This window comes from Marmota monax, unplaced genomic scaffold (genome assembly GCF_021218885.2).
Source record: "Marmota monax isolate L192 unplaced genomic scaffold, Marmota_monax_Labrador192_F-V1.1 WCK01_AAM20220418_F8-fsc00109, whole genome shotgun sequence".
Lineage (NCBI taxonomy): Eukaryota > Metazoa > Chordata > Mammalia > Rodentia > Sciuridae > Marmota > Marmota monax.
Window position 1 is genome coordinate 2,705,921 of NW_026695229.1, and position 16,092 is coordinate 2,722,012.

General features: G+C 40.3%; 1 protein-coding gene across 6 annotated transcripts in view; it reads left to right on the top strand.

Moving 5' to 3' along the window:
- The window catches only part of Urgcp (upregulator of cell proliferation), a 45,540-nt gene that overhangs the window by 26,076 nt on the left and 3,372 nt on the right, over window positions 1-16,092 (top strand). For 3 of the 6 annotated variants that reach the window (XM_046437891.2, XM_046437890.2, XM_046437888.1), the window contains exons 2-5: window positions 9,602-9,628; window positions 9,934-10,004; window positions 13,236-13,286; window positions 13,595-13,633. In XM_046437891.2, coding sequence (XP_046293847.1) covers window positions 13,253-13,286; window positions 13,595-13,633 — 73 coding nt within the window. In that variant the 5' untranslated portion in view covers window positions 9,602-9,628; window positions 9,934-10,004; window positions 13,236-13,252. The remainder of the gene's footprint in view (window positions 1-9,601; window positions 9,629-9,933; window positions 10,005-13,235; window positions 13,287-13,594; window positions 13,634-16,092) is intronic. The other 3 variants (XM_058576845.1, XM_046437889.2, XM_046437887.2) reach the window with 2 other exon arrangements.

Sequence of the window (16,092 nt, forward strand, 5' to 3'; positions counted from 1 at the left end):
CCTCCTTCCTGAGTCACTAGGATTGTAGGTGCATACCACCATGCCTGGCTAAAATGCAAATCGATTCTTATCTTTGTTGTAGCTAAACCTTGATGTGGAGGAGCTTTAGAGTCTATGTCTTTGGGAAAATTCCTGCCCGTGGTTTCCCCAGTTACAGTGGGATGTTGACTCTCCTGGACTCCAGGCCCCTTCCAGCTCATGTTGGCAAATGGGAGGTAGGGGCTGGTTTATGTCAGCATGTCAGTGCTGATTTGCTCATGATCCCCTCAGCCTTGCTTTACCCACAGCCGTGGCCAATGGAGATAGGACCAACTGATTGAGTCTAAAATCTTGGATTTAACCTGTGTCTTCTGTCTTTCTCACACCCTCTGTCTTGTGTGTTGAGGATTTCACTTCATAGATACCTTGAGGGCCTAGCCATGTGCTGTCATCTCGAGGGCTGCTGGCCAGGTCTCAGTCTTCAGCCAGTGACACAGATAGGCCTGTTACCCTGACTCAGAGCCAGTGATGGCTCTTCTGTCCTGAAGAATAAAAGCCAGAGTCTTCTTTGTGGCCTCTGAAACTCAGTCTCCCTGCCAACCTCTGAGCAACTTGGGGCCTTTTCTGGGCTGTGCCTCTAAAGCCTGTGCTTACGTGGTCCCTTCTGACCATCCCACAATACAACATCTGCTTTTACCCTCTCATGCCTGCACCCCACCCTGACTTAGCCTGCTTTCTATTTTCTAAGCACTTAACATCTTCTAGTTTGTTTTTGGTATTACTCATTGTCAATTTCTCCTTGCCTCATTGAGCTAAGTGAAGAGTCAGGCATTTCTGCCCTTCACCTTTATATCCCAAACTCCTAGAAAGGTTCCAAGCAGTAAATCCATGTAGGGTAAATCCAAGAGAACATTGACTTGCTTAGGATGTAATCTCTTTGGATCCTTGTAGCAACCTCATGAGCTATGCAGGCCAGGGATAGCAAACCTCATTTTATGGATTAGCATCTGTGTTATGCAGTGTTTGTGCAATGGGGGATTCTTCATCTCTCCAACCTAAGTCTAGGGTACGCTGTTGGAGGATTAGGGCTGCTCTTGAAAGTTCCACTTCCTATCATATGGTGAGCCTTACATGCCGTGGAAACCTTGACAAAGACTGGTGGCTTATTAGAACTATTTCTCTCAGAAATCTCTCAGTTTGGGGGTGTTGGGATGATTATGGCCTTAGGGTTCAGGTGGTCACTCTGCCTCCTCTCCTAGCAGGCAGTGTTATTTTATCTGGCACCTCCTTGTCCTTCCTGTGTGTCACTTGATAGGATCTTTTCATGTATATTGTACATTGTCTCAGCCATTCCTTTGCTGCACAGCAAGTTTTTGTTTTTTGTTTTTTGTGGGTTTTTTTGTACTGAAGATTAAACCCAGGGGCACGGAACCACATCACCACCTCTTTTTTATATTTTATTTAGAGACAAGGTCTTGCTAAGTTGCTGAAATCCTCTCTAAATTGCTAAAGCTCTCTCTAAGTTGCTGAAGCTGGGTTTGAACTCAAAATCCTCCTGCCTCAGCCTCTCAAGCTGCTGGGATTACAGGCGTGTGCCACTGCAACTAACTTGCACAGCAAGCTTTAAGCCTTTCAGAGTTGCCTTTTATAGGTGGGATGTCCCTACCCCAGATTTGTCCTAGATATCATTGTGTATTGAATTGTGTCCCCCTGAAGAGATATGTTAGAGTCCTAAATGTGTTTCTTTTTGGAAATAGGGTCTTTATAGATGTGATTAGTTAAAATGAGGTTATACCAGATTAGGCTGGTCTCTAGGGTAACTTGATGGGTGTCTGTATAAGAAGCAGAAAAGAGGCACATGGGAGAAAGCCATGTGAAGACAGAAGTAGAAGCTAATAATACATCTGACAAGCCACACACAGGTTGGTATTAGTTTCTAGTGGCTGCTGTCAGAAGTACCACAGACTAGGTGGCTAAAAAAAAGAAGTAGTAGTTTATTCTTTTACAGCTCTGGAAGCCAAAACAAAGAGATTAGCATGATTTGTTTTAAATCTGGAGATTCTGAGGGGTTTCTGCCCCAGACCTCTCTCTGGCTTCTGGCAATCCTTGACTTTCCTTGGATTGTAGATGCATTACATCAGCCTAGCCCTGTTGTCATATGGTATTCTTTCTGTGTATCCAGATTTCCCTCTTAAAAGGGCATTAGTTTTTGCATGAGAGGCCCAGTCTATATCACCTTATCTTAAAATTTAACTAATCACATCTGCAAGGATCCTGTTTCCAAGTAGAGTCACATTCACAGTACCAGAGTTGGGACTTGGGGCACCCAGTTCAACCCACAACATATACCCAAAGGTTTAAAAAGATTTATTGCTAAAAGGAGTGAGACTTTTGGGGCAGAGCAGATATCTTGGAGTTTTGCTTTGGTTTAGGGTGGTAACTGAGTGAGGGTCCCCAGCCAGCACCAAGGAAGGAACCTCAGGCTTTCTTGTCATCCCACCAGATGTAGAGCAGAAAGGGAAGGGGACTTGAAAAGTCTTACATCTAACCTCAAAAATGGAGTTGCTCTTTATTATCCAAAGCAGTTTATAATGTATTGTCAATTACATTTTTGTAAGTATTTATAGCTGTGTCATCTGTTATCATGATAGGATGACAGTGTACCTGTGCTCATCTAGTGCTCATCTGGGACAGTTGTTTTTCTAGGTACTATCTTGTCTTTTGGCATCACCCAGTGAAGAAGCCATGGTTGTTGGTGGTAATCAGTGGTTGATGTGAGACAAGACCTGGGCCTGCTCACAGTTTTACCCTGTTTGTGCATGGCATTGATGGGCATTGTCCAGGGGTTGTCTGCTCTGAGGCAGATCAGCAGAAAAACAAAGGTGTGGCTTATCCCAGTGTCCAATGGATTCTTTTCTTCCCTTTCCTACTCTTCCCCTTTCTACCCCTCCTCTTCTTTTCCCTTTTTCTTTCTTTCTATCCATCTGTTCATCTATTTATCTATCCATCCATCCATCCTGGGGATTGATCCCAGGGATGCTTTACCACTGAGCTATGTCCTCAGACCTACTTACCTACATACGTATCCATTTTTTATTTTGAGAGAATGTCTTGCTAAGTTGACTAGGGCCTCACTAAGTTGCTGAGGCTGGCATTGAACTTGTGATCCTCTTGTCTCAGCCTCCTGAGTCACTGGCATTACTGGTGTGTGCCACCACACCCAACTCCAATAGATAATTTCTTATTCATTAAACACCCAGGTCTGCTGAATCAGAAACTCCAGGTATTGGTACAAAAGCTCCCCAGTTAATTCTGTTGGAAAATTAGAAAAACATAAATAAAATAAGAAAAAGAAAGGAAAGGGAAAAACAAGAAAAAGAGACTAGGAAAGTTAGTTTTACTTCATCTTCCATGGAGAGGTGGAAGAGAAAGGTGAGCCATTGTAGACTTGCCAGAAATAGAAATAAGACCACCTCGTGCCAGTCACAATAGAGGTAGGTCTCTGGGTGGATTCCATCTGTATCCTGGCAATGTTCAGGGTTTTCATCCTGTAGCCAATCTGGAATAAACTTCCTAACATGGTGAGAAAGAGCTGAGGACACTGAAGGTCAAGTCACTTCTGCCCTGGAGAGATGTCTGTGCTAAGAGGTGCCCCTGGAAGGCACACCCTAGAGGCTTGAGAGGATTTGTTTGTTTTGGTGTGTGCATGTGAATGTAGGTGTGTGTTTATTTATTTAATTTTATTCTGGTACTGAGAATTGAAGCCAGGGGTCTGTTTACCAAGTTACATCCCCAGCTCATTTTATTGTTTATTTTAGGACAGGGTCTCAGTTGCTGAGGCTGATGTTGAACTTGGGATCCTTCTGCCTTAGCCTTCTGAGTCCCTGGGTTATAGGCATGCAGTACTGTGCCTGGGTTGCTTGCTTGCTTATTTATTTATTTATTTAAAAATATTTTTTAGTTGCCAATGGATTTTTTACTTTATTTGTTCATTCATATATGGTGCTGAAGATCAAACCTAGGGCCTCATACATGCTAGGCAAGCACTCCACCAACCCCAGTCCCTTATTTATTTATTTTTGAGATAGATGTTATACTGCATTATCCACAAACTGGTGGACACAAATGATCCTCCTGCCTCAGTCTACTTGAGTAGCTGGGACTACAAGTATGTACCGTATGTTCTGCTGTTTTCTTTTTCTTTTCTTTTCTTTTTTTTTAAGCTATTTATAGACTAGCTTCTAAGACAGGGTTAGATTACTTTTGCAAATGATGGAGCTCATTTGCAAACCTATGGATTCATTTTTCACCTCTAGAAAGTGACTTTATCTCCATATTTTGGGGCCACCTAAACATGTATTTTGAATACTGGTAAGAGAATATTTACCCTTGCTGGCATGGGGGTACACACCTTTAGTCCCAGTGATGTGAGAGACTGAGACAGGAGGATCACACGTCAGAGGTCACCCTCAGCAATTACTGAGACCCACTTAGACCCCTAGCAGCTTAGTGAAACCCTTTCTCAAAATAGGAAAATTAAAAGGTCTGGGGATGTAGCTCAGTGGTAAAATGCCCCTGGATTCAATTCTCAATACAAAGGAAAAAGAGAGAGAGGAAAGAAAACATTTACCCTTTAAAAATTACCTCTAGTATTAAAAGTTGAAAGTTTTCCAGAATTGCTAAGGATATGGGAAAATATTCATGATCAGTTAAGTGAGTAAGAAAGTAGAATATGTAGAGTAAAATATACTAATTAAGAAAAAAGAGCATAGGGCCAGAGTGAGTCTCAAGAGAAGACTGAAACTACACAGCTACTAAGGAGGGAGTCAGATGGAGCACACAGAATGCAGTGTATCAGTTAACAGATGTCCTAGAGTAGCATCAGTGGACTGAAAGGAGGGAAGGACAGATTAATGTAGGGATAGTTTTTGAAAGTATGATAGGAAAGAGAGCAAAAGCATGATACTTTTCAATATTTTATATTTATATTATTTTTGGAATTAAAAAAAATAGTGATATTAGTAATTTGCAAAAGCTGCTTTTCAGAAAAGCTCCCTTGCCTGTGTCTAGGACCTATTAGTATTTTGCCATCCTAATTCAACTCTGCCTGTAGTATAGATGGGAAGATGCCTAAGGCTACAATGCCCACTGCACAAAATGGGGCTGGAGTTAGGGTTAACAGATTGACTCTTTGTATAACTTTTGAAATTATTAGCTATCATTAGAAGTTATCTCAAACCTTCCTGAGCCTTAAAGATAATGAGCTAGGACCGAGGGTATAGCTTAGTGGTAGATCTTTTGCCTAGCATACACTGAGTCCTGGGTTCGATCCTCAACACTGCAAAAAAAAAACAGAAAAAATAATGAACTAGAAGAGAACCAGATATTCAGATATTTGGGTCCTAACTCTGGTGATGTGGGCAGATCCCTTGGCCACATCTCTCTGAGCCCTGCTTTCCACCTTGCAAAGTAGATTTGGGGTATTGAATTAGTCTGCTTGAGCTGCCCTCTAAAGTACCACAGACTGGGGGCTTACACAGAGAAGATTTACGTTTTCCAGTACTGGAGGCTGAAAGTCCCAGATCAAGGTACTGCAGATAGGATTTCTAATCAGGTCTTTTTCTCTGTGCATTTTCAGAGAGAGCGCGCGCTCGCGCAATCGCGAGCCCTCCTCTTATAGGACACCGATTTCATCACATGAGGGCCCTGCCCTCGTGGCCTCATTTAGTCTTAATTACCTAAAAGCTTCATCTCTAAATATAGCCACATTGGGATGAGGACTTCGACATAAGAATTTTGAGGATACACACAATTTAGTCCAGTACAAGTATTCAAAGATATCATGCATATGTGTAGTAAAGTTGTAAAATAAGAATCATTAGACACTTGGCTCTGCCTCCAGTTTCCCCCATTTTTCAGGAGCAGTGATGGATCCACAAATAATGGTTTGTGCATTTCAGTTGTGATGGGTTGCAAGCAGTTTGGGAGCAAGAATAAAGTACAGAATTTGCAAATATGTACTCTTTTCTAAATTAGCACAAACTCAAAATCATCCCTGTGGCTTTGCCACTTTCTCACGTGGGATGGAAAGGGGTGAAGTTAAACTCCTGTCCAGGGCACTATCTGGAAGGCATGTCTGGGGGACAAGTGCCCAGCTAGGAGGCCTGTTATTGGCATCTTGGGCTGTAAAAACCTGTCATCTGCTCTCTCCCTACCTGACATTCTCTGGCAGCATCCTGGAGCCTCAGGGCTAGGCTTGTAGCTTCCCCTCTGTGGAACTATTTTTAACCTGTCATGCTGTTTTTCTTTTTTAAGGTTACTTTTGGTGTTTTTCATGTTACAAAGCAATATATAATATGTTTTCTGCAGACAAGTGAAGAGAAAGCAATGAAAAACTTGTGTTTTTTTCAGCATCAAGGTTTGATGAAGTCACATTTTTTTAATGCTTTGTCTATAATGACTAAGATGGCCATGCACGCAGGAAACCTTTAGCTATTGGGACCATCTTAAGTGGGTGGCAGAAGTCTCTGGGTAGAGAAGGAGACCCCAAGGAACATGCTGGAATAACAATGAAAGGTTCTAAAAGTTCCTCTGGGAGGATGTACTTAATACAAAACTTTTGTCTTGCTGAGCAACTGAATGGGGGTTTAGGGAGGTGCTCTATGCCTTCTTCAAGGGGCCTGAGGCCTGTTCTCTATGCCACAGACTCACATATAAAATATGCACTCTTGAAAGAATAATTTTTTAAGGACACCATGTTATCAAGTCTTTTTGGCACCCATTTGTCTCATCTGTCCCAACCCTGAATCATCATCATTTTAATAGCTCTATTAGTTTTATAAAATTAACACATGCTATTATTAAAAAATACAAATAAGACCAAAATAGTTGAATGTCCTGTTTCCCAGATGTAACTATCCACTATTAATTTTAACTTTTTTTTTAAATATATATATTTTTTTAGGTGTAGATGGACACAACACAATGCCTTTATTTTTATGTGGTGCTGAGGATCGAACCCGGGTCCCACCTGTGCTAGGCAAGCACTCTACCGCTGAGCCACAATCCCAGCCCCTAATTTTAACTTTTTAATCTTTTTATTTACAAATAATTTCCTTTTAGAGATAAGTTACAAAAATAAAAAAGGTCCCAAGACCCCTTCTAGAGTCTCTCTTTTTTTTTTTTTTTTTTTTTTTGTGGTACTGGCAATTGAATCCAGGGGCACTCTACCACTGAACTACATTCACTATTCCTTTTTTATTTTGAGTCAGGGTCTTGGTAAGTTGCGTATGCTGGCCTTAAAATTGTGATCCTCCTACTTCAGCTTTCCGAGTTGCTAGGATTATAAGTGTGCGCAACCATGCCTGGTCAGATTCTCCCATTAACATTTTACCTCATTTATCATTGTTGTTCATCACTTCTCTTGTGTACTCTTGCATTCTCTCATCTGTGTCTATGTGTGCCTATATACACACACACATAAACACAAAAATATTTTTTTCTTACCATTAGAAACTTCTTCCATTCAGGTTGCTGTAGCAAAATAACATAGACTGTGGGTGGCTTATAAACAACAGAAATTTATTTTTCATAGTTCTGTAGTTTGGGAAGTCCAAGATCAAGGCACCATTTAGTGAGAGCCCATTCCTTATAGTGCATTCTTGCTGTGTCTTCACATGGTGGTAGATGAAACAAGCTCCTTTGGGCTTCTTTTATAAGGGCATTAATCCCATTCATGAGAGCTCTACCTTCATCACCTAATCACCTCCAAAGCCCTATCTCCAAATATCAATACGCTGGGGGTAAACTTTTTAACATATGAATTTTGGAATGATACAAACATTTATTCCATATTCATTTCATAGAGAGAGTAAGTTATATATACCACCTGACTTTTCCCTTAAATCCTTCAGTGTTTCCTAATAATAGAGATACTTTCTTATATAACCACAGTACAGTAACACAACCATATTTCTTTCTTTTTTTTTTGTTTGTCTTTGGACCCCAAAATTTCCTTTTCTAGTGCAGGATCTAGTATAGGGTCAGGTATTGTGTTTGGTTTTGTCTCTTTAACTCCCTTTAATCCTGAACATTTCCATAGTCTGTCTTTTGTGACATGCACACTCTGGAATAATACACTTCTCCTCTTTAGCATAAAGTCCCTCATTTTGCATTTGTCCTCATGATTGATCAGAACTTTACCTTCTGGGCCAGAACACTGCAGAGATACTGTGTCACAATAGGGCACATGAAGTCTCCCTGTCCTCCACATTAAGGTTCATTTTGATCATCCAGAGTATCACCTGAGCTCTCCATTGTGTTTTTTTCTTCCTGGCACCTAATAAACAGTCTAAAAGGAGACATTTTAAGACCAGGCAAATAGCCTGCTCCTCATCAGCATTCTCCTCTTTGAGAGTTAGCATTGGGTATTTGCTCTTGCTTGGACTATCTTAATATAATGTTTGCAAAATGATAGCATTCTGACTACAGCACCCCTTCCATATTTAACATTCTGTTGTGAGCAAGAGCCCTCCATTTATTTGTCTGTTATCTGTATGGACTAATTAATTCCTGGTTTTCAATGGTTTTAAATTAATTACTGTATTCTATTCATGCTCACACTGTCCCCAGTTTGGCCAGAGGAAGCCCCTCTAGTTGGCACCCGAATCCTATACATGCCCCAGAACTTTTCAGAGCACTTGCTTGCTTTCTGAACTAATATACTCAAGTCCTCTTGTTCTTTCCCTGCTAGCCCTGGCATTAGCCAGAATCTCCAGGAAATCGTTGTTTCTTTTGCCATGGAATTAAAGGTACGAGGTGTGCGCATTGCTATTGCAGTGTCTTTGCTTCCTGGCTCATATTGGGGACAGAGCTATGTGTGTGTATACATATTCATATATACATATCTACACATAGAAATATGCATGTACATAAACAGATCTGAGCATCCATGTGAAGTTACAGTTCATACTAGTGCCTCCATTCCATTACACCTCTGTAAGTTTTGTAACTTCTTCTTATATTTATATGTCCTTTCTTCAGTGAAAACCGTGGCTTCTGACAAAATCAACACATATATTTGTTTGCTTATTTCTATGACATACCTAAAATAGGTTATTCATAATGGAAATACAGTTCTTAAGTCTTTATAAAAGAATTCAGGGACTGCTAGTAGTATAGCTCAGTGGTAGAGTACTTGCCTAGCATCTGTGCTTTTGGTGTATAAATTGCCTAGGCTAGTCTTGTTTGATTCCCAGCATCACTTAAAAAAATGTTAGGATCATCCCTCCCTGCCCACACTATTAACTTTTAAGAACATTCCTTTAGATTTCTCTATATATGCCTATAGATAAATACACACAATTTTATTAAATTGTATCATACTAGAATACTATTTTGTAACCTGACTTCCCCTCCTAATTAGTATATCATTAACATCTTTGTTCATCGAAAATCATTTTGCCCACAAAAAGAAATCCACAGGATATTTTGTAATGGCTGCAGAATAAGATCATAATTCTTTGTTATCTGTCTTTGATTTTAAAAAGGCATCCAACTTTTTGCTATTATATATAAAGCTGGCATCAACATCTTTATAACTAAATCTTAATTATTTCCTTAGGATAGAAGTGGAATTACTGGTCAAAGGGTATGTATATTTTTATGTCTTTCTGAATGGCTGTATTTATTCTCTGGCCAGCAGCTTTTGCGAGTGCTGGAGTTTCCAGGCTAATGATTCTTGACTGGGCTGCACATCAGAGTCATAGAGGGCACTTTTAAAAGCGGAGATGCCCAGAACCGGCTCCCAGAGGTTCTGGTTTTGTGGACCTGGGGTATAACCCAGAGTTTGTAGTTTTTAAAAGCTCCCCAAGAGATTTTCATATGCAGCCAATTTGATAGGTGTAAGCCATAGTTCATTATATTAATTATGTTTTTCTTCTGAAATTGTTTCAGACATTCTGATTTGGGAGAGGTGGCCCCAGAAATAAAACCATCAGAGAGACGAACAGCTGTGGCAATTGCAGGTAAAGTTGGACTTGAGCCCACTTTGAAGCAGATGTGTTTTCTTCTGTCCCATTGGGTTTCTGGGTTCCAGTACTTTCCTGGGCTGGGGATCATGGATCTCAAAAATAAATAAGTGTTAGACCTTTATTTTTCCTTTTTATAAGAAGATTGTATCTCAAGGTGTTCTATTCAAGTCTTGTGCCCACTTTTTAGTGGAGATATTGTCTTTGTTATAAAATTGTAAGAGTTCTTTTTTTGTATGTTTAGTATGGGGCTTGATCCCCGGGGTGCTTTATCACTGAGCTGCATCCCAGTCCATTTTATTTTTTATTGTGAGACAGGGTCTCATTAAGTTGCTATGGATGGACTGGAACTTGCGGTTTTCCTGCCTCAGGCTCTCTGAGTCCCTGGGATTACAAGTGTTTGCTACCACTCCCAGCATAAAGAGTTTTTTATATGGATACTTAGATCCTACCAGATATATGATTTACAAATATTTTCTTCTATTGAGTTGATCATCTTCGTTCCTTCCTTTTTTTTTCCTTTTCTTTTCTTCCCCCTATCCCTCATCTTCCTTATTTCCTTCCTTGCCTATGCTGGAGATCAAACCCAGGGCCTCAAACATGCTAGGCTAGCACTGTGCCACTGAGCTACATCCCAAACCCTCTTTTTTATTTATAATGTCCTTTGATGCACAAGTTTTTTTTTTGTTTGTTTTTTCTTCTGTTGCCTGTGCTTTTGGTATATAAGAACCCACTGTCAAATCTAAAATTATGAAGATTTATGTCCATGTCTTTTTCTAAGAGTTTCATGGTTGGGCACTTTCATTTGTATCCTTGATCCATTTTGAATTAATATCTTGTATACAGTGTTAGATAGAGGTGTAACTTTATCCTTATGCATGCAGATACCCATACCTCATTTCTTTTTCTTTCTGTTTTTCTTTTCTTTTCTTTTTTTTTTCTTTTTTTTTTTTTGTAGTACTAGGAATTAACCCTGACTCTACCAGTCAGCTACATCCCCAGCTCCTTTTCTTATTTTAAGACAGGCTTTTACTAAATTCCATAGGCTAGCCTTGCAGTTGTGACATTCCTGCCTCAGCCTCCCAAGTCACTGAGATTATAGGTGTGTGCCACCAAGCCCAGCTCATACCTCATTCTTTCTTTTTAAATTTTTTTTTTGTAGTTGTAGATGGATAGCATGCCTTTATTTTGTTTGTTTATTTTTATGTGGTGCTGAGGATCAAACCCAGTACCTCACATGCTAAGCAAGCACTTTACCACTGAGCCACAATCCCAGCCGTCATACCTCATTCTTGATGCTAATAGCTCTAAGGTGTGAAATGATGTCTTAAATTTCTGTTTACTGCCCAATAACAAGTATTCCAAAATTTGATGGAAAACACTATAGAGGGTGCATACCAACTATTGTAATAATTGGTGGGAGGAGATCATTTCGTTTGAGTGAAAATGGCTTTAATTGCCCTATTTTGAGTTCTCCCACTTAGGCTAATAACAGTTCTTAATGGATATAATTTTAATGGTAGGTCTGGCCCACACACTGCCCTGTGCCCATTTGAACTTGGTGCTCCTATGGTGTTGGAGTTCAGGCTTACCTCCTCTTGGGCCACACCCTAGTAAGAATTCTAGTAGAGTCCTTGGCTCATGGATCTGAGCCTTGTGGCCTCCCTGTATTTGCTGTGGATTTGTGCTCTTGCTGGGGCCCTGCTTTGTCCCTGCCTGTTTTTTGCATAGTTTGCTTATTTGCCTTCTGCATCTCTGCCTGTGGAACATTAGGTTGTGTCCACCTCTTAGTTCCCTGACTTTGACTACTTTGTGCTCACTTGACTTCTTGTACCTGTTATCTCTCTGAATCCAAATCAGGCTCTTTTCCATCCCTAACCAAGCAAAGCCCTGTTTCCTCTGGGGACTGAAGGTTACTTTTGATTCCAGCTCGAACTACTCTAGAACCTCCAACCCCATCCCTGGCTCTCTAGTGTTTCCCATTCTCTTCTCTAGCCATTTCCATATATGGTATTTTGGATTCTTTGTAAAAAATTTTTCTGATGTTTACTTCACTTTGAGCAAAATAACCTTTTGACTGCTAGACATTGCAGTTTGAGTCAGGGGAACTGTCCTGCATTATCTCTTATATCTTTGGGCTGTTTAAGAAGCCCTTTCCTTTTTTTCTCTCAGGCCTGTCTCATATTCATTTCCCAGAGACATCATCAAAGAAGACAGTTTGAAATTTTAGAATTTTCTCTTAATTATATGGGAATCATGAGAGAATTGAAAATATCAGAATCTTTTTTTTGATAATAAGTTCTTAAAAATGTAAATTTGGGGACTGAAGATTTAGCTCAGTGGTAGAAGGCTTACCTCACATGCACAAGGACTCGATTTTTTTTAAAGTCTTTTTTTCCTGATATAAATATCTGATAGCATTAATTAAATACATTCTATCATTAAAATATTAGTGTTGATGAATTTAGTGTTATGCTAGAGACACAACTTTTCCTACTCTGCCCTCCCTACCTGGGGATTTGTACTCTCATATAAATATCACTTTAAGTGATTACAAAGACTCTGATGGAATAAAAATAATGTTGAGCTGGGCATTGTGGCACATGATTGTAATCCTATCTGCTTTGGAGGCTGAGGCAGGAGGATTGCAAGTTTGAGGCTAGCCTGAGCAATTTAGTGAGACCCTTTCTCAAAAATTTTTAAAAAGGGCTGGGGAACTGAGCAGGGTGGCACATAACTTTAATTTCAGTGACCCAGCAGATAAGGCAGGAATTAGAGGCCAGCCTCAGCAACTTAGTCAGATTCTGTTTCAAAAATAAAATAAAAAGGGTTGGGGATATAGCTCAAAGATAGAGGGTTTCTGGATTCCATCCAATACCACAAAAAATTGGGGTTGTAGGAGGTGCTTGGGATATAGTTCAGTGGTGAAGTGCTTGCCTGATATGCCTGAGGCACTGGATTCAGTCCCTAGTACTGCAAAGAAAAATTCCAAAACCTAAAACATTTCTTGAGCATGAGGAACAGTTATCATTGACCACAGTAACCTTACTTGAACTTTGTGTGTGTGTGTCTGTGTGTGGTGCTGGGGACTGAACCTCAGGCATGCTAGGCAAGCAAGCACTGTACCACTGAGCTATACCTCCAGCCCCCTTACTTAAGTGTTTTGATAGAAGTGTTCTAACTTGCTGATGAAACTAAATGCCTGTTTTTTGTTTTTTATTTCCCTAGATTTGGAATGGAGAGAAATGGAAGGAGATGACTGCGGGTTCCATTATGGAGGTAGAAACTGTGGGACTTAGCATAGATTGGTTTGGAGAAGGAAAAGGAGGGGAGAAAAGCGAAAAATAACTAGGATTTCATATTTTTAATAATTGAGATACTTTGTTATTTTGGTAAGAAAGAAGGAGAGTTCTGGGTTTAGCTTAAATTACTTTGTGTCAATCAAAGGCACATATTTGATTGACCTTCATTTTTCTTTTCTTTGGTGCTATACTGGGGATTGAACCCAGGAATGTACTAAGCTGTTGTTCTACCACTGAGCCACATTCCTAGCCCTGACACTTTCTTTTTCTTTTCTTTTCTCATAGATGGTACGAATGAGGCTCAGGACAATGACTTCCCAGCAGGTATGCATTTCCTCTTTTTTTTCTAGCTTTCTTTTCTTTTTTTTTTTTTTTTTTTTTGGCGGGGTGGGTGGGTACCAGGAGTGCTTAACCAGTGAGCCACATCCACAGTCTGTTTTTATTTTTTATTTTGAGACAGAGTCTCACTTGGTTGCTTATAGCCTCGCTAAATTGCTGAGGCTGGCTTTGAACCTGTGATCCTCCTGCCTCAGCCTCCCAAGCCATTGGGTTTATAGGCATATGCCACCACACCCAGCTGTTATAGCTTTCTGATATATTATTGGAGGGGGACATTACCTAGGCTGGTGGTTCCACATCTATCTGCATCAAATCCTGGGAAGGCAAAGTGCCAGATCTGGGATGCCCTAATCCATTAACCATTTATGGAACATTAGTAATATTGCTGAAAACCAAACCTCTGGGGAGCTCAAACCATGGGGAGTAACTAGCAGTAGTAACCTTCTCCTTCAACACATCCACTTCCATATTTAGCATCTTTGGAGGGGAAGCTCAGGAATCTTTTTGTGTGTGTGGTACTAGGGATTAAGCCCAGGGACCTTGTACAAGCTATGTAAGCTATACCCCGATTCCTTTTTTGAACTTTTGAAATAGGGTGTTGCCAAGTTGTCCAGGATGGCCTTGAATTTGCAATGCTCCTGCTTTAGCCCCCTGAGTAGCTGGGATTGTAAGTGTACTACCATGCTTGGCTGGATGGAACCTTTTTTTTTTGGTGGGGGTACTGGGGATGGAACTCAGGGGCACTCAACCACTGAGCCATATCCCCAGGTTTATTTTTTATTTTATTTAGAGACAGGGTCTCACTGAGTTGCTTAGCACCTCACAGTTGCTGAGGTTGGCTTTGATTTTGCAATCTTCCTGCCTCAGCCTCCCAAGCTGCTGGGATTACAGGCATGGGGCACCGGTCCAAGCTGGATGGAATCTTTTATTTATTTATTTATTTATTTTAGTATTTATTTTTTAGTTGTAGTTGGACACAATACCTTTATTTTATTGATTTTTATGTGGTGCTGAGGATCCAACTCAGGGCCTTGCAGAGTGCTAGATGAGCGCTCTACCGCTGAGCCACAACCCCAGCCCTGGAATCTTTTATTAAACAAGTTCCTAAAGTGATTCTAATCTCAGCTAGTCTGGAAACCCTTCAGGTGGTCCAGTAGTTTCACCTGAGTTTGGGAATGCAGGCCCAGAGCTGCCAAACGGCCTGCCAAAGGCCACTGTTTAGGCACAGATGCATAGGAGAATGGGTTGTTTGTTCTGGCTTTTCCCTATTGCCTTTTACTCCTTGTAACTTAATAAAAACATTTGTTCTTTATATAGATGAAAAATTATGTCCCTCATTTCATCCAGGCAAAACTATGAAACTTGAATAATATCCACGCAGGATATTGCCACAGTGTAACCCTCCCATGCAGTTCCTCTGTTTTTGCAAGTTCCCATGCCACTTGTTCTCTCTGGAGTGGTCTTACAATCACACTGCTGAAGAACTCTGAGCCTTGTGGTCAGTGCTGTGGAGCATTTAGGTCACTTGGGAAAGGTCCTGAATCTGTTACTTGACCTTGGGAAACAATAGAAGGGCTGAATCAACCAGTGCTTTTTCTCTTGGTTTATTTAAGCATATTGCTTCCTTTCAAGAGGAACTGGAGAAAAGTTTGGAGCTTTTATTATATTTATTGTTATATGCATTAACATTTAAAGTAAAGTGATTATGTGCAGTTTGAACATTGGTAAGATGCCATGCCAGACTCTTGGAGATAGCAATCCTGTCCAGAGCATCTAACTTGTAAGATTTTATATTGTATAGAGTGATATTTGACTATCTGCACAAATAAACAAGTTTTCACTTAGTCTGCACCAGATATTTTACTATGACTAAAAATTACATATTGGTCTCAGATCTGATGCTGATCTATGATTGCTGACTTTCCTTGCTTACTAATATTTTCCTTTAAAATATTATCCAACTTATTTACAAGGAAAAATAACATTAATTAGAAACCAAAGAGTAAATAGTGATTGTGCCCCTGTGGAAACTTCCTGGTGACATTGAGGGAGCACGAGGCTCAGCTTATGTGTGTGGCCAGAAGCACTGGAATAACTCTGGCATGCATTATGGCATGGGAGGTGGGGCCTGCATTCATTACCTAAGGGGCATGTTCTGCTCACTCTAACCAATTAATTTTGAGCTAAGTGTTAGATTTTGGAGATTTCTAGAGAAACCAGAAATTGGTGCTTTTACGTGAACTCTCCCCAGTTTTTAATTGTGACTCTTTTTTTTTCCTTTCTGTTTTCTAATGTTATCACATCTGTGTAGGATGATAGTATTTACCTTGATATTGGGTCCCATCCCCTCCCTGATCTCAGATCAGCTAAACATACCCTGAGCCTCCTGTTTTTGCATCCCACTCCTAGGGACATCCTTTCTAACCCTTTCCTGCTGGAGTCTC